General features: G+C 48.8%; 1 protein-coding gene across 1 annotated transcript in view; it reads left to right on the top strand.

Annotated features, from left to right (window-relative positions):
• The first annotated feature begins 2,102 nt into the window (after positions 1-2,102).
• Positions 2,103-21,793, top strand: part of LOC120835951 (protein tiptop) — a 32,668-nt gene continuing 12,977 nt past the window's right edge. The window contains exon 1 of the mRNA XM_029993036.4: positions 2,103-2,522. Coding sequence (XP_029848896.1) covers positions 2,342-2,522 — 181 coding nt within the window. The 5' untranslated portion in view covers positions 2,103-2,341. The remainder of the gene's footprint in view (positions 2,523-21,793) is intronic.

The following is a 21,793-nucleotide window of genomic DNA, read 5'->3' as shown; positions in this document are numbered from 1 at the left end:
GCGGAAAGGAGAAGGAAGGGTGAGGGGGAAAGAGGCCCTCTCGGACTCGGTTCATGGGACCCAACCTGGGTCTTCCTAATTGCAATTTGTAATTATGCCTTTTAAACGCTCGTTGTGTCTTGAGTATCTTAAAAAAAAAAAAAAAAAAAGCACGTACGCGCCTCTCGCGGAAGCCTTGTTAGGGCGTTAAGCATAAAACGAGGATCGTCCGTGTCGCCGAGTGGGCAAGTAAGCGCTGTTGGGGGATATGTACCGGGCAGTTGGCGCTCCGAGTAGCTTAAAATATAAGAATAAATAAACGTTCTCCTCCTCACATTAACCAGGCACGATAGTTGACGGCGCGGGAATAACTTGTTTGACGCCGGCATGCCGTGAGCAGCGGCCATTATATCGCTCTTTACAGCTCCCAGTGTGGCTGCCATAAAATGTGTACGCGCGGGAAACAACACAGTCCGTGCTGTCGTGAGAACGACCCGATCGCGAACTTCGTGGTTTTTGTTGTTGTTGTCGTTGCTTAAATGCGGTTGCTCTTTGTTCCCCTGCTTCGCTTTGTTGGCTGAGTTGAGGATTGTGGTAAACAGGGACGACTGTGTACAAGCTGCAAAGATTTTTTTTTCTCTCTCTTTCCCGTGTTTAGAAGGTCCAACTGCTCTCGAACAAAATATTGCGCTGTCGGGTCAAAGTACGTTCCCAGGATTAAAGCGCAGTTGTTTCCTTCTCTTTACTGAGCGTTCAAACGAGTTGACGACGTGACGTTCGCAGAACCCGTTAATTACGGCTCGTGTATGCGAGAAAAATAAAAATAGTGATGTGGATTTCGTGCGCCGTCAGGGAAGAACGATCCGTTCGTGCGCGTCGAGAACGAGAGGTGTACGCGAAATCTGGGGTGAGGATATTCGATGCCCTCGATTTTCAAAGCGACACGCGACGGGGCGCAGCCGCTTGAATGACACGGGCCGAGATCGTTTCCGTCGGTGGTATAAGAAAAGGGGGAGAACGCTCTCGATTGAGTGAGGCGAATCACGATACATGACTCGCCCACAAAACATGACATCACCGGCAAAGTATAGAGTAGTGGGGCTCCTAATGACCAAATTTTTTTTCTCGTCTCTTTCTCTCTATATTCTCCCGGGCCGCTTTCTGTTCGGAATGAGGAAATTGATGTCTCCGCCACATGCAGCAGTATCTCCATCGTGGACAACGCTAATGGTGTGGAGCGAAGAGTCCATTCAAGTGCCGCTATAATTGTCGGGGCGTGGAGAGATCGCTTTGTGTCCGTTCGCGGCGAGTCGCCTCAAAAATCGAACGCAACGAGAAGTGATCCGGGGTCTCCAAACCGCAGACCAGAGCGAGGTTGTTTGGCGTGTCGTTGGAGGACTGTGACGCGGGGGTGCCAGGGGTCCCGGAGCGGAGCGCGGCCGGCCCGCGTGTCTGGCGCACCTGAGCGGCGCGGGGCGGCGTCGTGGTGCGTCGGCCGCGCGGCGAGCGTGTCAACGGGGGGAGGAGCCCGGCCGAGCGGGAATCGGCACGGCCTCGCAGGCTCCGACCATTCAGGACGTCCTACGTAGCGAGTTGCGGCGTTGCAAAGGCCGCCGCCATGCGTGCCGGCCCGCGGCATGCGAGACGACAACGGCCGTGTCCGCGGCGAGAGGGGAGAGAGAGGGCCCACGCGCTCCCCGCTGCGGATCAACTGCGAAGCACAAAAGAGGCGAAAAACGAGATTGATTTGCGAGTGCCAGCGATAGAGGCCACTCCTCCCGCGCTCGGGCGGACCTCCTCTCCTGGCGGCTTTTCTTTGTGCCGCTCTTTGGGAGAGGAGGCGACGCAGCCCTCCCCGCTTCGTGCGGGCCGCCGGCCGACTGTACATCATCATTTGATGAATGCGTGTCTGTCACGAAGAGAAGCCTTTTGGATGGACTCCAATATGGCGATTGTTGTTGGAGGAGAGGGTTCGCCGCCTCCTCGCCCAGCCTCTCTCTCTCTCCGTTCGAGCCTTGCCGCCTGGTTCCCTCTCCCGACGGGGTCGAGCGGGGAGGAGAGGCGTCGGAGAGGAGGCCGAGCGCGTGCTGTCGGCGCTGACGATCAACTCTCCCTTCAGTGACTCCGGAGCCACGGACAGGAGCGCCGCGCTCTCCAGCAGTGCGCCGCTCGAGTCGGCGCGAGAAAAAGACCGTCGTCCAGAAATAGCGGGCGCGATCGGCCCCGACCGACTGATGCGAGGACCCAGCGTCCAGTTTCCCGTCACGTGACTGTTCCTCGTGCTGTGCGACGTGTGCGTGACTGGCGACGTTTCGGCGCTTTCCGGCGTGGATTGGAGTGTCGGCCCGGAAAGCTGGATGGGATGGTTATCCGGTCGGCGTCCGCCGAGGCGGTGGCCGTGATCGCACCCGCGGTCACGGCAGCGACGGCCACCACGACGCGCCGCCGGCCGCGCAAGGCCCCGCCGCGGCCCAGTTGCCGGCTGTCGCTCGTCGATGCCGTGGTGGCGGGCCTCGCCGCGGCAGCAGCCAAGAAGCAGAAATGTAGGTACCCCGACAGTGTCCGTGTTCCCTCGGCTCGCCCGCTGCTTGCGGTCGTCGCCAGCAGCGAGCGTGCCGTCTTCCGGGTCTGCCCACGAGGCCCCCGCTGACTCAGGCAGCCTTGGCCGAGCGGTCAGCAGAACCACGATCGGGACACGCCCGCGTGCCCCTATCGCGGGTCGCTGTCGTCGCTCCTTCCAACGCGCGTGGTGCCGACTGCTAAAGAAACCTCGGCGGAGTCTGCTCCCTATCGTAGATGCCGGTTGTCCCGCTCCAGGAAGCCCGGCGAGCCAGTTCGTTCGTCGACAGTCATTCCATTTTAGTACGCGACGGTAGTTGGACGAACCCCTCTGCCCGCTTCACAGGCTACTTCTGTTTTCGAAAGATTTCGCGAGCTTCTTTGAGAATGGGACGTTTTCATCCGGCGACCGATTTTACTCGATTTATTGAAAGGTAGCGCGGTAATGATAGCGCAGTCGTGTTTTCGTTCTCGTTTGAATTTGAGAAAATCGGTTGTCAACAGTCGTACCTGGCCCTGGCTATTACCGTTCATTCAGCATGTTCCGTGTCTTTTCTCCAAACTTCCGCTTCGCGTTTCCGTATGTTGTGCAGACTTCAGTACTGCGTATATGGCATCCAAACTCGACGTTGAACGGAGGTTTTCATCAATACTTTCCACTCGTCCAAATCCGAGACGGAGTTTCGTCTAGCGACACGCCGGTTCGATGTATTCCCTCCTCTGTTTCCCGAAGTTCGGCCTCAATTCCATCTCCATCTTTCGGCGTCGTCTGTCATCATCTGTCGTCGCCGCGCACACACTTGCACGCTGATCCTGTACAAATCTGTGCGCGGCACTACAGCGTTTCCACGCAGCGTTTGTATTTCCCAGCACTGGCCGTAACCAGACCCCGTGTTTTGGCTCCCTTTACACGTTTTTTTCCCCCCTCCTAACTGCATTCATTACCCCGCACCAACGTGGTCCGGCAACCGCGCGCGTCGCCTTGACATGTGGCGCCATCTCGGGTACGTCCTGCTAACCATTCGACCTCCGTTCTTCCGGTGTTTGGTGTTTTTGTCGAGCGCGCGACATTTCCAACCCGGATTTTGTTTTGTTTTAGAGTCCCGCGACTCGCGCACGGAGGTGGCGGTGGGTTTTGAGTGGAATACAATTGCGGCCACCTGACGAAACGATATCGCGGCGGGGGTAGAAGCGTCCGTTTTCGAGCTTGCTGTTCGTGTCTCGTGATTTATAGCGGCGAGTTGTCAAAGCCCCCGCTACCTACGCCAGTCACGGAAAGTGTTTTCTATATTACTTTTTTTTTTCCTTTTTTTCCCCCTAGCTGGTTCTGGTTATTGCTTTTTTTTTTTCCCCTTGAAAGATTTGCGGGAGATTATTTTTCATGTCAGCGAAACGGCTTCCCATGGAGAGAGAGAGGGAGCAACGACTATGACTTGCGCGCGGTCGCGTTTGGCATATGTCGCGCAAAACTAGTTTTCCCCTTCTCGCGACGCTTACGGTGAACGACTTCACGAAGCGAACTCCGTTAATCCAGTTGTTGTTGCACGGATGTGCGCCATTCTCGCCGATATACTACACTCCGTATTATTTGAAGTGCGACCGAGGTGGAAACTACGAACGCGAGGATGTCTTGAACAGCGCTTGCACTGCACGAACGCCGCGTGCACAACGGCTATGATCAAAGCACGGGGTTTGCGCTCGCAGGCTTGACTTCGCTCGCGCCTAAAATTAAACAGAGTTCTGAGCAAAAGTTTGCCGTCAGCTTCGTCGAAGTTACACTTCCTCAATTGTGCGCGTGAAGAAAGGCGGTCGCATGCGTGATTCACATGGCGCGATTTTAGTTGCGATTTCGCAATGGCGCCGTCACTCGTGTCGAAAAAGAGTCAGTCTAACGGGACAGGCCGGCGCTAAGATGGTTCTTAAAAGGATCGACTTTGTTTTTGGTTCGTGCTGAAACCAAGCCGAAAAAAAGAAACAAAAACCTTGTTGTGCGCTTTCTGGCGCGCTGTGTTCTCGGCTGCACATCATAGGATATTTATTTTCTTTCCACTCTACGTTGTTGCTCATATTAACCTTCCTTTGTTCGGTTTATTTTCGGCGTATCTTCTCTGAAGTGTAAGGTAAGCTCACCTTATAATACATTGGCGGATGATGTTGACCATCGATGAAGGCTTGAGAGCATTGCCGTTTGCCGCGCTCGACCGATGTCACCCAGTTTTTTTCTGTTCGGCGCGGCACTCTATGGAACCTGGGTGTACATCATCCTTTCGAAACAGTAATTACTCACAACATGAAAGATAAACGACTGTAGATTCACGACGAGATTGCACATTCGCGTAAATTGTTTTGCCGAACTTAGCTTCTTTGACAGTTCCGTGACTCATATATGTGGCAAAGGTATAAACGACGTCGACTGCTCAGTTAATTTAACGGAAGTGCGGCGACGAAACATCTGTGGCGAGCGTCAGAGATGTCGAGCGCACGGGAAAGATAGAGAACTATCGAAGGGAAAAAAAAATCAAAACATTCTTTCATTTCTCGCTAATCCTGACGTCCCAGAGCTCGAGCCGTTTTAAATGGATGAAGTGGAAATCACTCATTTTTGTAGCTTCCTGTTATTCATTTAGGACGTACGTACCCAGAAATGTTTTTCGTTGCAACTGGCCCATTTACTACCCTAGTAGTACTAATCATAACACTAATAACAACTATTGGCGTTCCAAGGAGGTACGCATAATATTTCTTTCCCGCGCCATGCAGTTTCACCGCGTTGTTTTGTGAGCGCAGCCATTGTTTAAACGCGTCACGAGGAAATGTTTTAATGTTTGTCGTGGCTTCTGACGCCACACATTTTCTTGTTTGGTCGTAAATTCGCAGGAAGTGTTTAGCCGTTCATTCTCGCTTTTGACAGCTTTCATCGCGAGCTTTAGAACTTCCTAAATCTTCAGGTGGCAAAGGTAACTCGATAACGTTAAAGAGAGTTCACTGCCCTCTACACTTCTTGACTGAGGGCGACAAGTGGTGCTTGCTGGGTGTTCGTACGCCCTTTCGATGACTCTCACTAAGCGCAGCCATTGCGACCAGGACATCCGCAGCATAAGCCAACAACCTCCTCCCTCTTTCGCTGTAAACATGCCCGCGCGTCTATTTCCTGCAGTGCACCTGGAGAGCCAACGGCTGCTATCCATATGTAGAGTCCTAGCTGGTGAACGACGAGTTCAGAAAATGGGACGACTATAAACTTATATTCTACCTCGTCATTCGCCAAGCTCCTTCTTTAGATGGGTTTGCTTCCGTGTGTTCTGCGGAAACAGACGCACGAACATTTTTTTTTATGGTGAAATAACTACAGCCAGGTACTGTAATACATCGACACCTCTCTCAGCGCGCTAGCCTTTGCATTGCGTGGCCGTCTACGAGTATTGAGCTCCGAATGTGGAATCCGTCCACCTTAGTTTTGGCCGAAGGGGGTAGCGCTTTATCGTCTCGTGCACATCTGTCTGACCACAGTGTTCAAGAGGACCGCACGTCGTGTCGTCCCTCACGATTAGCGCTGCAGAGCATTAGAGCTGCGATTTTCGGGTTTGCTCGCTGAACTTCTCACTATAGATTAACTTGTTCTTCGTATACACGGCCGAGTTCGATTGAAGCTTTCTCTTCTCGTTGTGCTACGCGTCGCTGCTCTTTGTTTGGCAAGTGTGAATCAAAACTGACCGGATCGGGTTAAATGAAGTGCCCCGACGGGTCTGTCTTGTAGCCTAGGGCTTATGTTACGTACACCACGAAGGACGCCCTTAAAATGATTGGGGCCTCCTCTATATCTCCTTTACACTGCCAGCATTAAGGTATATTTGACGTAGGTCATTTTGCAATCGCCGAATTAGCCCTGCGCTCGTGAGTTTCGAGCACATGCCACGCGCGGAGAATCACAAGATGACTCGCCTCCGACCATAAAGGTCCCTGCAAGCTATTGGTACCTTTATGATCGCTTGAACGTGGACACCGATCCAGTGTTTACAAAATCACAGCTCAGCGTTGCGATCTTCCACAGCTCAGTACGCGTATGTTCGTTGCTTCAAAACGCGAGCAAAGCACGCGGCGTATACGAACAAATGCTGAAATGAATGCACGAGATTGCGGTTTAAAAGCTCGCCTTTGCAGAACGACAGCTCGCAGGTGCTCTTCAAAGCAAAAAGCGCTTGATGGCTCGCGCTTCTCACCTCGGCTGTCCCGTCGACCTGGCCGTTGTCTTCCACAAACGGGCTTCTAAAGTCACACGGGCTTCTGATCGAAGTTTCAGCGTTCGTGCGTATGGCGCGTGGATTGCTCGCTTTACGAAGCGATGAACATGCGCGTGCTGGGATGGGATTTTGTGAACACTGGAACGGTATATATTACGTACAATACATCTGCGGCCATGTCATGTATGCTTATAAGCGATGGACGGCTCAAAAGTCTTTCCGCTCGCGGTGCTTTCTTACGGCTGTTTTATTTATCCCTACGCTTCATGCGCAGCCTTAGTTTGCTCTAATCTCTCTGCTACGGCATACGTAGTTAGGCTTTAGTTCTTTACAGGTTTTAGTTTAGAACTCCCGCTGCCGCTCAGTTGATGTTATAACGTAGTGCATAATCGAACTTCTGGACCGGTTTGCTAGAACAGCGTCTCAGCTGAGACTGGGTGAAAGAAAGCAGTGCAAAGGCTGGGGCGCGATCGTCTTGAGCCGCGGTTTGAGTCTGGCTCAGCTGGTGCGCTGGCTTTGGCAGCGCTGTCATTGACCCAGTCTCAGCTGAGACGCTGTTTCTAGCAAGCCGGCCCTGAAACTGGCACTGTGCGACCACCGTACTATAAATACATTCATTGTAACGAGCCTCTAGTTCTAGTTTGTGTTCCTGTCTTTACACCAAAGCACAAAAGACGCTAAAACCTTTGATGTTACGAAAACGAGCAAAAAATGGGAACGCGAGAAAAATAAATAATTGAACATTAGTTTTTTTTTTTTTTGTACATCTTGCAATCGCGAGGGCGGCACATTGAGGTGATGCATTTTTTAGGGAGGGAGTGAGAGAGAATGTACCGAGTGCTTTCTTTGCGAAACACTGCAGCTCGCATACCCGGGTGGAGAAGGAATTCTGGGGTTCCTAGCGTTTTGAAACGGTAATGGTGTCAGTGTGTCACACGTTGTGAGGTGCAAGTTGCAACGCTGACGTCGCGAAGTTATTGAAAGGAAAGTTACCCCCGCAGTTTGTAGTGCCTGCCGAGCGCATGCCATTACTCTGGTTTGTAGCGAAAAGTCCAGCTCACTCTTTTAAAGAGAATATTTGCTGAATCCACGTGTGGTTTGTAGACGATCTGATATCATAGACGATCTGATATATAAGCAAAGCGAGTTAGATATCTTCGATATCTAACTCGCTTTGCTTATTAACTTGCTACATTTGGTCAGGCTCTGATACAAGCCCATACGTAGGAAGCCCATACGTTTGCGTGAGCCTTTCAAACGTTTCGATGCGTCGTTTACCCTCCGACGGAAGCGGACACTCCGTAGATTGCAAGCACGGGATTGTAGGTTTCTGCTCCTGCTGTATACGGCATGTACCGCCGGAACGCGAACCAAAGCTTCCAGCTCGCTGTCGCACTTTTCGTTCCTGTCACCTGGCGCCCTCACTGGCGTTATTGTACATAGCTGTACAGTGGCCCTCCCGCGCATTGGAAATGCCTTTTTTATATCGGGATTATTACACTGACTACTTGTAAAGATCTGTTATTACAAGGACGTATTGAAAGGAGGACCTTCGAGGCTTCGAATATGAGATGATAGCAGGAGCAAACTTCTTGTCTACATATAAATATGCACCTAAATGAGCTTCAGTACGTGGCTGTTTTCGGGAAGGCGGTGTGATTGATGTTTGGAAATTGGCGTCTCTATAAAATCGCATGCTATATCCTTGTATTTATTTATACATACCCTAAATGCCTCGAGGGCGTTATAGAGGGGAGTGGGTGGTTCTGAAGGGCTAGTCGCAATTGCTTGGAGTCGGGTATGGTAACTATGGCATCCGGGAGGTCATTCCAGTCCACAAGTGCTTCAGCTGCTGGTGCGCTTGACTTGAGACGGGCGATCTTACATGAATGATCCAGTCTTGATGATATGTAGGTGGACGGTTTTAGAAGGGACGTTTTCAAAGAAAGGTGTGTAAAAGACTTTGTGAAGAAGATAAAGACGTGAAATTGGACGGCGGGAGGAGAGTGGAGAAAGGTTAAGACGAGACTTCATTGACGATACACTTGAGGTGCGAGAGTAGTCATTAAAAATAAAGCGAGCAGCACGGTTTTGAAGGGATTCAATGGGCTCTGTTAGATTTTTCTGATGAGGATGCCAGATCGAGGACGCATATTCTAATTTAGGCCGAACGATAGTGGTGTACAAAATACGTTTTAGGTTTTCAGGTGAGATTCGAACATTTCGGTGAATGTAGCCTAGAAAGCGGTTTGCAGAGGATATAATTGTTTTAATATGAGTATGTCATGATAGATTAGGTGGGAAATCAAGCCTAAGTATTATTTGTATTGATATAATCAGTGAGGACAGAGTTCGAAAGAAATACAGGATAGTTAATTGACAATGAACGAGAGAAGCACAGGCATTGACATTTGTTAGGATTTAAGGACATGCGCGATGTGTTACACCATTCGGAAATTTGAGAGAGGTCGTCCTGAAGCGTTACATCATCAGCAGAGATTATCTTACGGTAAATTACGCAGTTGTCGGCAAAGAGTCCCACAGTACAAGAGATGTTGAGAGGAAAGTCATTAATGTATATTAAGAAGAGTAATGGGGCCGAGTACTGTCCCTTGGGGGACACCAGAAGAAACAGAACACAGGGAGGATTTGGTGTGGTTAGCATAAACAAACTGACGACATTGAAGAAGGCATGATTTGATCAATTTGAGTATATTAGGGTCATTCTTTAGTATAGTCTCAGAAAGTGGACGTTGTGTGGTACTTTGTCAAAGTCTTTGGCGAAATCTAGAAACAGCTCTAGTGGCGTAGCCAGAGTCAAGGTTTAGGTAAGAAATAGGAGCTGCATTTCATAAGAGAAGTTACGACCGAAACCGTGCTCCGCATTGTTGAAAAAGAAGTTGTGTTCGAGAAAATCAAACAGATGCGTGAAAATAATATGCTCCACAATCTTTGATGGGATGCAAGGGATAGATATGGGCCTGTAGTTGAGGGGAGAGGACATTGCGGCTTATGTGGACCGGAAGGACCTTGCCGATTCTCCAGCCCTTAGGCACCACCCCCGACTCCAGAGACTGCCGAAGTATTTTCATCAGAAATAAACGAGAAGACAGGTTAGTGTTACATAATATTTTAGCCTTTGTATTATCAATGCCACAGGACAACGATACCTCTGATGAGTTGATAATTAGATATACACCATTAAATTCTACAAAAACAGGGTCCATTGGAAAATAATCAGCAGGAACGTGGCCAGGTGAACAGTAAGTAAAAATCGGCGTAAACACATTGCAAAAAACATAATTAAACATACTGTAGTTGTAGATCTTAAAACAAGGTTCGCGTCAACACCGGGAAAAATGTAGTGCACTTCTTAGAACCTAGAACCCCATTGAAGCTCATGGAGGTTGTGGCGGCCGTTTCTGGATATATAGTGGCCTCATGCGTGCAAGCACGTGCAGTGTGCACGCGAGGGCACTTTGGTAGGCCTGCGGTCGCGCGAACTTCCTGCAGAGATGAAGTACGGTGTCGTCACTGACAGGGTAAGGACGGATATTTTGCCTTTAGTATGCACTCGTTGCCCTCTACCGTGCTTTGGCTGGGCGTACACGCTTGAGGCTCACGAGACGCTGAAGCGTTGCCGAAAGTCGGGGGCTCACGCTTGAGGCAGGACTGCTGAAGTGCATCCCTGCCGTTCTCATCATGTTCGTGACTATAATGTCCAGAACTCCCTGCTCGAACAACGACTGCCCCTTATTCTAAAGATTCTGCACAGGGTGGGAACACGAAACTCTCAAAATTGCAACCCCACAAATGCTGAACCGACCGTGCTTCATCGTCATCGTGTCTAGTTTTAGACGTGCATGTAGCTCACTATTGACGATTCCGCTATTGTTTTTCATCTTCAGGGCATCTTAAGAGTTCCTCGTAAGAACGCCGTCGGCCTTAAAATGTGATGTTTTGGGATTTTGGGCGGCTCGGTAGCTCCGCTCGTTTTCGCTCTCTGACTGTGGCGCCGTTCGAAGGAATGAAAACTGAGCAGCTTCTGTCCAGTAGCCGGAAGTAACGTTGGGGGAACGGCGGGACGGTTCTTGGCGTTTTTGCGAATGTTTATAGCCTTGTATTATATGCCGCTCGCAGCCCACGAGTGCACTAGAAAGACGCAGTACTTCCCAAAATCAAATTGCGTCCGTAAGTTGATGGTCAGGTACCCATTGTGGGGGACGCGCGGTAGCAGGCATGGTGTCTTTCTACCGTGCTTGCTTCGACACAAAGCCTCGCTCATCAAGCTCCGCTAGAGACGGATACCGTTGTTTCCATAAAGCTCGTATACATCTTTCCCGCACTTAAAACTCGGGCAAGAGATACAGAGTCAAGGGGGAGCTGTGGATTCATGCGCGAGGCTCACTCTCAAAGTGCATTCCGCAGCCAGTTATACAAAAATGGCAAAGCGAAGAAACTTTGCGGGCTGAGATCATGACAAAGCTCGGCAATAGTCCCTTTTACTGTTTACAGACATGAATTGCCTCCTGTGTCTTAAGCGATTTCCGGTCTCTCCGTCTTTGCGAGCCTGTCGAACTTGCTTATGTCACCAGTCATGGAAAGTATAAATGCTGCACGGATAACAGAGTTGGAGATTTAGGGAGGGTCTTCGGCTGTACGATTTAACGTCTTAAAGGAGACATGCTGCTTTCCAAGAATTTTCGAAAAAAAAAAAAATGCACAGATCTCGCGCTTCTTGGTTCTTTTGGCGTTTGCCTGGAAAATTGGTTAGCAGTGTGGCTTCTGTGATTTTGTGGACGATTTTTTTTCGTCAATGCTTGGTACGAGAAATGGCGACATTGACATTCCTGAAAGCGCGGTCGCTTCCTGCGTTAGCGTGGAAGAATAACGGCGATACAACCGAATCTGATGTTGTAGATATTCCGCCGATGGGACACACTTACTTGGTCACAGGTATGCCTACACATATAGATAAATGCCTACCTATATGGTCTTTACTAAAACAAATAATGATCCACTTAGCACGGTGCTTACGTTATCTGAACTACGCAAAACGATAGACAAATACACCCACGTGCTTTACGTTGTTTGTGAAACCTATGCGCCGAGAAAGTGGTGGAGAGGAGAAGACGAGAGGGACGTCAGAACGCCGATCTCTGGTTGGAGCGATTAGTGGGTAGACCTGAAGCTATACTCCGCGACAACTTTTCTTGGCAATGCAGTGGAAGGTACAGGCCCGCGTCCCCTCTCCCATTTTGAGTGTACGCAGGCTCTCCTCCTCCCCCATTTCCGGGGAGAGGAGGAGAGCTCGCGCAAACTGAAAATGGGAGAGGGGACGCGGGCCTGTACCTTCCACTGCATCGCCAAGAAAAGTTGTCGCGGAGTAAAGCTGCCTTTGTCTCCACTGCACTGTATGCAGACTGTCGTTTGTTTGGTGTATAAGCAGTGCGACCCCGGCTTCAGTCGTTGTTTTACGTCTGCCTCTGACAATCGTCTCCATCGTTGTACACGGCAGCTCCGTGCCCTCCGTGCAGACATGCTCGATTCGGGCGATTTAAGACGTGTTCCCTGTCACTTCTTATAGTGAGATTCAGAGAAATGGGGGAAGTGGGGAGCTGGGCAAGTAAGCCCCTACCCGACCTGGAGAAGGGGAAAACCGCTCGTTGTCGAAAGACCAAAAACGATCATTTGGAAAGTTGACCGCGTTGGTGCCAATAGGCAGTTTTCGTCTACCGCGTTTCTCCCTCCGCTAAGCCCCCCGCAACGAAGAAGCCGCTATTGCGCCTTCGCGCCGATGGCCTTGACTGTAGAGTTACGGGTTATCGTAGCGGGTTGCGGAGAGCTTTGCGGGACGGCGAAAACGATCTACGACAACTCCCCTAGTGATCGCGGACGAACGGTGGATCGGTAGTTCGTATATCGGTCCGGTGGCTCGGAACGTAAGGGCGCGATCTTTGTGTCTCGGATAACCAGCGCACCTCGGAGAGCGGTGACTGAGGCGTTTGCGGGCCTGCGGTTCTGCGTGCGGGTCCCGGAGGCGTCCCTCTCTCACGCAGGCAGGGCGTTCGCGCGCGCATCGTCCGCTCGTCCGTTGAAGCCAGCGACGCCTCGGGTCCGAGACAAAGACCGCTGTGGCTCCTGCGCGGGAAGCTCGCGCGCGCGTGAGGCCCGCTCGGGTGCGGACCAGCGAGTGCGCCGTTGTGCCTGACAGGTGCTAAACCTTGATGGATCGGCTAATTCGCGCCGGCTGCGTCGAGCGCGGGCGAGCTTTGTGTCCGGTTTCCGGCTTCCGCGACGCGCTCCGCCGCATTCGCGGCTCCTTCTCACTGCGCGCCCGCGGGCACGCTACCGCGGGTGCCCCTGCGACAACCGGCACATCAGAGGAGTTCCTGAATGTTTTGTTTTTTTCCCTCATCTTTTTTTTTACCATTAGGTTGCTTCTTATCCAGCTCCGCATATTTCGAGTGGTTTTCTCAATGCTCTCTCTCTTACCCCGTTCAACGTTCACCCGGACCCAGTCACGACAGTTCGGCCGTGTTAGTTCTGGAGCGTGTGTTTGGGCGTCGGCTAAAAGTTCGTTTACAATGTAGCGTTATCCGAAGGCCTCGATTGACTTGCACCAAGGCGGCTGAGCTGCCGCAAGCCGACACATACCGCATACCGACACACACCGCGAACAAGAACTTCTTTTCGCTAGAAATTAGTTTTTGTCGCCTAGAAAACGGAAACAGGCGTTACATAAAGGACAAAAGAGACCAGGCACTCTGGTTTTCAATCCGATCTATCCGTGTTGTTTGCTGTTTATACCCTGATTGTTGATTCTGCCCTTTTCCGGATGATTCATCATTTCTTTGAGGCGTGCGGAGCGCGCAAACGTCTCTCTTGTAAGCTTGGGTTGAACTTTCGCCAAAACAACGCTACACATGGTCGTATATCGTGAGACGGCTGCTGCCGTTTGCTAGCGATAGCTTACTCTTTATTTGTGTAGACTCGAGTAATAAGATGCGGTTACAAATGCAACTCCTTCGAAGCGTACATCTGTGAACTCCGTCCACCGATCGGATCGTTGACCTGCTTGCGGTTGAGCATGCGTCCACTCGTCGACTGTGCCAATGTGGCAGACCAAGACCGATGACAGCGGAAATGTGGTGGCACCCAACGTGCTTTTTCAGCTGAAAGCACTTGCTTGTAGTACATGTACACGTCGAACCTAGTGAAGTTGTACCAACGTTTGAGACGTGATGACGATACGTATACATTATTTCATTCGGAGTACTTTTGGTAACGAGGTGTGGCTCACACCATGTTTGCTTCCGTAGGCTCATTTTGTCAGTTTTTTTTTTTTTCCCTTTTTGGGGTGGATGGCATTTTTTATTGCACTTTTATTGTTTAGCTCTATTTCGGAATCCAAATCAAATTTCTGGATTTTACGTGCCAAAGCAACGAAGGGCAGCTGGCACGCCCCAGCGGAACCCTGTGGATGAATTTACAACCTGGGGACCCTTTGACGTGCAGCTGAAATCTCGGTTACCACGGCGCCTTCTCTGTAATAAGCCTCCGTCCGATTGTGGGCACCGCGGCCGGGATTCGAACCCGCCATAGAGACTCGTGGGCCGGTGCATTGCCTCGGCGCCACCGAGGTGGCTACTCCATTTCGGAGGAAAAATCTGTAATGTTGCGAACGGAACTGTGCCATCTTGACAATATAATGCAGCTAAAACAACGCAAATAGAAAAGAACGCGAATGCTGTGCGTATGCAAAATTAAACATTTCCCTAGCCCCTTTTCAATACATAGGCGAAATGGCTGCGGCCGTGATGCCCTAATAGATATAAACCGTGTGACATTAAAAAGTCATTTTTTGACCAATGGTAGAATAATTTCACGCAGACGGTATTTCATACCTCTCGAGCTTCCGATTTGCGGGACTTGTTAGCCCTTCTGTTCGTCCCGGCCATATTACTCCACGGATACAAATCGCTCTTTATAGTTAGTGTAAATATACGAGATATAGCACCTGGGAGGCGTCCTTTCTCGTAATTAAAAAGATAGATCTGGTAAAATTATGTTGTACACCACCGTTCTCGTAGTTTCTACAATAGCACTTTCTATGACCATATTAACATCAAGCGAGCTTCTTTATACATTTCAGGCACCCACACATCGAACCCGATGATTACGCATATACATACGATGAAAGACATGAAAATTTCTTACGTGTAGCTGATAAACCAAGCTAACGAAAAGGCCTCTCACGGTGCAGGCTCTTCGCTATTAGCCCGATGCTATTAATATTTGTGACACTGGTTTCCGACAATACACAATATTGTAACGCAGTGAAAGTATAAATTTTTAGTTTAGTAAGTTTTTTTTTTCATTTTTGCTTTGCTGTTTTTTTTAAACACTCGCTGTTACGTCGGACAACGCTTTCGCTGCACGATAGAGAGAGAGAGAGAGAGAGAGAGAGAGAGAGAGGGGGGGGGGGGGGGAAGCTTACTCGAGCTTCGTGCGTACCACGTGGTTCACGGGTACTGACGGGCAGTCACTGACCTGCCCGGGGTTACTGACTGCTCCTGAGTCTGAGCAATGACCACGCTTCCTACAGTGGCTCAGTGTCTTGGCTAATGCCTGGCTGCGTTAAACTTGGTTAGGAAGGGTGCTGGGGGTGCACTATACAAAAGCCAAGTTGTCCATTGAATCCTACGAGCTATCTGGCAATTTTCTCGTGCTCACAACGCAGGTGAACACTGAGGCTGCAAAATTAATCGACTACTAACGTTATCATCTATTAATCTCTAAAAGTAAAACCTAACTAGCTGTACTAAAAAGAAAAAAAGAAAAGCTTAGTAGCTGGCATGTCGACGTCAGTTAAAGGGTGTGTGCATCTCTCCGTGTTCTCTCTTCACTTCGGCAATCAGCCCGCAATGTTTGAATAAAAAAAAATAAATGAAATGGCTTCATCAAAACGTACGGTTTCTACATCGCTAGGGCTATACCAATCCCAGCAATTCTGTTCAGTTCACGATGACATGCTTGGAATTTTGGAATCGTTTAACGATTCTATCAGCCTCCGCGTAAGGCAGATTAGACCGATTAATTGGTCGAGAGTCACCGAATCATCGGTCAAGGTCTCTTCACCGATGCGCGGCTATAGAGTCCCTGGCGAGGCGACAACGGCAGGGCGTCGCTTTCGGAGGCGCGACCTCTAGGCTCGAACAGGCGCTCTTTGCCTTCCGCCGTGCTTTGGCGGCGCGTGCACGCTTGAGACTCACACGAGACGCCGAAGCGTCATCGAAGGTGTAGGGAGCTCATGCTGGATGGAGACGGGGTAACCGAAACTCATCTTTCTGCCGTTCTCATCCTTCCAGTGAATCGCGCACACAAATGAAATGAGACGGAAGGTGAGCAAGGAGCACGACCTCGCTGGTCTGGACGCTGACCACAGTGCAAATGGCAGTGGACTCTCGCACTCGCTATACTTTACTAGTTCCGAGGCGATCTTCGCACGTGCATTGTTTTTGATGAACTTAGGACAACGGTGTGCGGTGTCCACGCTGGAACGCGCCCAATGATCTCGGCAAAACGCACAAAAAAAAAATCTGAAAAAGCATAAAAAAGAGAAAGCTGTATTTTGCTTTGCGTAGCCCCGGTGAGTTGTTAGTTAATACTATTTCAAAGCTGCGCTGTGCTGTATGTAGTTTCAGTGGGGAAAAAAGAAAAAAAGAAAGTTTTCGAAGCGTACGAGCCTGTCGACTGATGCGAGTGGAAAAAAAAAATGAAAAGATCGGATGTGATAGTTTTTCTGCTTCGGGTTGGAATCAAATCACATAACCAGCTTTATTTAGTATAATTTGTGCCTGCGTCAAGCAGCCCACCGTTCCTGCCGTGCTGTTTTCGAGCTGCCTACGCCTATTGCCGCGTGCATGACCCAGTCGGAAGCGCATCTGGCTCCCACGCTGAGTGGCAAGGGTTGAAGAGCCCTGTACCTCGTCGTCATTTGTGACAATATGGCTGCGCAGTGTCGTTAAACAGCTGGGGTAGTGCCCGTTAAATATATGTTTTTTAAAGATTTTTTTTTTGTAATATGGCGGCGGGCGACGTTTCGAGACAGCTAAATAAGCGCTTGCCGCCATCATGGAACCCCTGCTTATTTAGGACGGCTCGACAACGAGGGGGCGAGAAGGATTAATGCGTGCTAACTAGTGATACTAGATGTACTAGTGTCAACAAAGAATAATCGATTTCCGTGATGTTCCTTTTTCTTTTTTGGCGGGGGGGGGGGGGGGGGGGGGGAGAGGGGAAGAGGGGAGAGGGGAGGGGAGGGAAAGGAAAGGTTCAGTGTATGATCTTGTTTTTATCAGCCCAACGGCCCTGCACTGGCCTTCGGCGTCGGTAAACGGCTGCTGGTGGACTGCGCCGCTGCACTCCTGAGCTCGGCGTCGAAGCGGGAAGCTCAGGGGTGCGCCTCTGCTTCGTGCAGCCAACCTTCTACTCCGTCAATGCACAATGCAATGATGAGCTTAATTGTGTTCGGAAGAATAACAACCCACGTGAAAGCTGTGCGACGCTTATGCAGCACATTATTGTAATTGTTTCCTTGCTTATGGTTAAGCGTATATACGGCGTGGTCCCTATACTTCTTTTATTGTCAAACGGACTGTATGAATCACCTGCATTAGCGGAGCGAAGTGTGATACGCAGGTGTTCCTGGGTGGTGCATTAGAGATAGCATAATGCCGCAATTAAATATTTCCTTTATAACATAAAAATGTACTTCGAAAATTCGGTTCTCGCGAGCCGCGAGCTTAAAGCACAGCCATAGGTGTTACGGCAGCACAATTGTGACACAATTTAATGGTGGTGTTTCTACGTCTTGTTTACTCAGCATTCTCTCTTCAATAATAAGTTACTTCCTCTTTAAGCCGCAAAAAAAAAAAAAAAAAAAAAAAACGGGTTTAGTTTAGGGAAAGTACAAAATTAAAAAAAAAAACTTTTTTTTTTTTTACTTTAAAATGTAGATTACCTTTTAGCATCTCGTTCGGACCGCTAGCGCCATATTAGGACGGAGAATGCGCGTTCGGCGATGCATAGTTAATTTTTGCAGTCAAATGAACCCACCAAAGTTTAATTTTGGAACACCCTGTATCTGTAAAACGCTTAGCAATAATAAAAAAAAAACGACGATGATGTTATATTGAAATACCGTATCAGTGTTATGCTCCACTTTTGGTAGTACGTTAGGAAACAACACAGCTTGTATAAATTGCTGTACGTTACAAGCGGGTTTTTGTTTCGACTTAGGGTCCTCAGCAGTTGTCGGGACAACACCCATTATGTGATTCTTCCTGCATTGACATACGCAGGTCTATCACACCCACCCAATAGTTCACACGCACACGTAAAAGAACGAACATTGCGTACAATGAACTATACATCTATGCTTGCCGTGTACAGTAATTTCAAATATGACTACTCAAAATGACTACTCTTCTAAAGTAGCTTTAGTTTTGGATGGAACCTGCCCTATATTTTTTAGTGTAAGATAGCTCCAAGGCTGGTCACGTGACTGGTGTTGCACCCTATCGGTGCTTATTTGATATTATTGATATTTTCAACGACTGGAGCCACGCAATGCGCGCTATCTCGCGCGCGGATATGCAGTTCTGTATTATTAAAATACGCAGACACCAAGCTAACAAAAAGTGTTATGGAGTCACTGTTTTTATATAATTAAGAAGTGAAGCACGTCATAGTGGTGCATACATTTCCCGTAGACTTCCAATGGATGCCGTAACAGTGTAAAGATACCTGAAAAGATTCGCAGCAATCATCTTTCCGTCGTTCGTTTTATGTACGGCTCCTTCCTGTGAGCGTATTGAGAAAATTGGCACTAATACTGTCGGTCTTAACCATGATTAAAGGAGACTTAGACACTGAGGTCTCGCCAGCGACATGTATGCGGTTAGTGGCGGTAGTTACGGAAGGGGACATGCGCTTGGATGCGGGGGGGGGGGGGGGGGGGGGGGGGGGTTGCAATCCACGCCGGGTTTGGTCGTCGAAAGAGCATCGCTTTCTGATGAAGCTTCCTTCTCTGGTACTCTTCAAATAGCTTCGCGTTCCTTTACCTGTTGTCGTTAACGGATTCCCGTGGCCTCTGGCACAGTTCAAACGCCCACCGCCGTTTTCGTTTTAATGAGACCGAATTATAGATTTTTTTTTAAAGATGTATTTAAAGATATAGATAGATTCGATAGCTCTTGACTAACCAAGACATTTTGGTTCGTGGCGTGGCCAAGCACGTATTCAAAACAGCACAGGAGGAACTCATTGCGCTACCCGGACCTATTAAGCGACTTTTTTTTTTTTTTTTTTTTTTGTGAAGGCTTTGACAAGCAACGCTGTGTTTCAATTTTCGTCACCGTGGGATTGGTCTTGGACCTCCGCACCTTCCTCGAAAAACCGAACCCATCTCGAGAGCCTGGCTTTGTGGAGCTTTATCGTGTCTTCGGGTGTACGAACTCACTGACGTTGAAGGCTCGGGGATCCTTAGATCCACGTCTGCCTGGCCGGACTGGCAGCGTTCAGTGCCTATTGCTTTTCCGCGCCGATCGTGTATACCGTAAAGTACGGTCTGGGTCTCACCCTGGCTCTGTCTCACCTTCATGAACGTGTACTATAGCGAAAACATTGCACGTTATCTGCTTGTCTTTGTACGCGACCCGTCGGCACGATTCCTCATGCAGCGGGAGCAGGACGAGACGGAGCATAGGCGGTTTTTATTTGCCCACGTCTCTATCATTTCGACTCTGCGGACGTTTTCCGTGCTTTGCTCGAGTCGCGTTGTGATGATGTGATTCTTCCGCTACGACGTGTGTTCCTGGACACGCCCGTTAACGTCCTTATGCCGTTGCGGAATACGGAAGGTTGCGAAACATCGAGCAGCTTCAGCTTGTGCTTTTAACGTTTTATGGACATGACAGCTCTGCCGTTTCGTAACGTATACTCTTCGTTTAATGTCGCTTTCCGGGAAGCAGATTTACTCTTTGACATTAAAGAAGGTGACGTGTAGACGCGAGGTCGGGACCTTCAAGGTGAGATTGAGATCGTCGATCCAACGGCTTTGCTTCGATTTTGTTTTGAACCGTCGTATCTTGACTTCGAACGGGGGGCGGGGCGATAGTGTCGTTCACTGTTAGGAGCACCCTATAGGACTGCCACGAGCTCTCTGTTTCGACTGGACAGAATGAAAGGTACATGGATAGGCAGAGTATTCTATATAGTGTGTACTTATAGGCTGTAATGGCCATTTCTCAAACCTAATAAATATTTACTAGAGATCGCCGTGGTTATCAATCTTGTACACGTTACTTAGAAGAAAGGAAAAGTAATCGATTGCGATTACAATTACTCTTGGGTGAAAAGTGTTCAATTTGATTACTCGAAAAGAAAAGTCGTTGGCTCTTACTTGAAAAAGTAACCGTTACTTTTCCGATTACTTCAAATTTTCAAAACAACTTTTTTTTTTTTTTTGCCGGTTTGAAAACGGGGTTTTCCTAATATAGATTATTACCGTCTTAATCCACCGAGTTTGGTAAACAATATTCCTCTCGGAGACTCGATTCCAAGATTCCTTGGTAGGAGACTTATACGAACGAAGGGCGCCATTAGGATGGAGAGGGGAAAATAGTAACTGTTACAAGTAATGTTTTGGTACTACTAAAAGTAATCAGATTACTCTCGCGATTACTTTGTATTAAATGTATTCAAATTATGACAAATTCACTCCAAAAAGTAATTGATTACAAGTAATTATATTTCTTGTAGTGGGGGTACCGTCCAAGTCTGTGTTGTATCTTCCCCTACACTAGCTCTCTTACAGGCATGAAACATGAGGAAAATCGCACTTTTTTATAATGCAAACGACGGCGTATGTATTATTGTCGTGGACAGTATCAACGCGAACAGCCCGGCATGCTTTTTCGACATATAAGTGTTTGAAGGAGCCTTGGTCCAGACTAGGGGCGTAGCGCGAAGTTTGGGTAACCAGTCTCTAAACTCATTGGGACACGTCGAAGAATAATGGAGCTTGCAGAGACTGCAGGCGTAGCAAAAAGGCCAGATCGAGTGTTGCAACTCATATTGTCTGGATGGTTACAGCGATACTGCTTGCAAAAGTGCTTTCTTTCTTTCAGTAAGCTAAAATGTCATTTGTTTTCTATATAGAATAATAATAGAACTGGACAATTTTGACGTGGGTGGCACTCAGTTGGTCGGCCTCCGCAAAGTTGGTCGGTCTCAGCGAAGCACCCAGCGAACGGTCGGCCTCCTCGAAACGGCGTTTACGGGTGGGCCAGGTGGGTTAACATTTTTGTAATGAGCCGCCGCAGACTGACGCCGCGAAGCGTCGTGAACGCTGGTGGGCGGGTGGGTCAACGCGCGCCCCAGTCATTCGCTAAAACGGCAATTCGCTCATGTGACATGGACCCGGGGTTCTATCTCTGTGGACAGGTATAGGCAGGATTTTCGGAATATCTTTGCTTCTTTTCTTTCTATATCTCCCTTTCTTTCTTTTTCTCTTTGGTTCCTGTCTGAAATTGCGCCTTTTTGATTCAGAATGCGCATCGCTTTGGCGGGCGCGATGTTGCTATACGACATTTACGCACAGGCGTCAACGAAACACCGTGGTTCTTAACCTCGCCTATGCGAAAGGTTACGCCGGCTGCATAAAAAAAAAAAATAAATAAAAAAAATAATAATGGATCGCAACTACAGGTTTTTCTGCCTTAAACGTAAAGGATTACCGTTCATAATTACGTTCATGGAAAACTAACAGATTCCTCGCGACGTTGTACCTTTCGTTTATCTTGCCCAGACATTTATAGAGAAATAAATTAACTCTAATTTGATGATTTATGATATTATAGGTATACTCTACTCTGTTCCACCTTAAAGGGTAGCTAAAACAGTTCTTAAAAAAAAAAAAATTAGATGGATGTTGATTTTAGCGGAGT

This window comes from Ixodes scapularis, unplaced genomic scaffold, assembly GCF_016920785.2.
Source record: "Ixodes scapularis isolate PalLabHiFi unplaced genomic scaffold, ASM1692078v2 PGA_scaffold9__187_contigs__length_104089568, whole genome shotgun sequence".
NCBI classification, from domain to species: Eukaryota; Metazoa; Arthropoda; class Arachnida; order Ixodida; family Ixodidae; genus Ixodes; species Ixodes scapularis.
The sequence above is the reverse complement of the archived record's forward strand: the minus strand, read 5'-3'. Positions and strand labels throughout refer to the sequence as shown.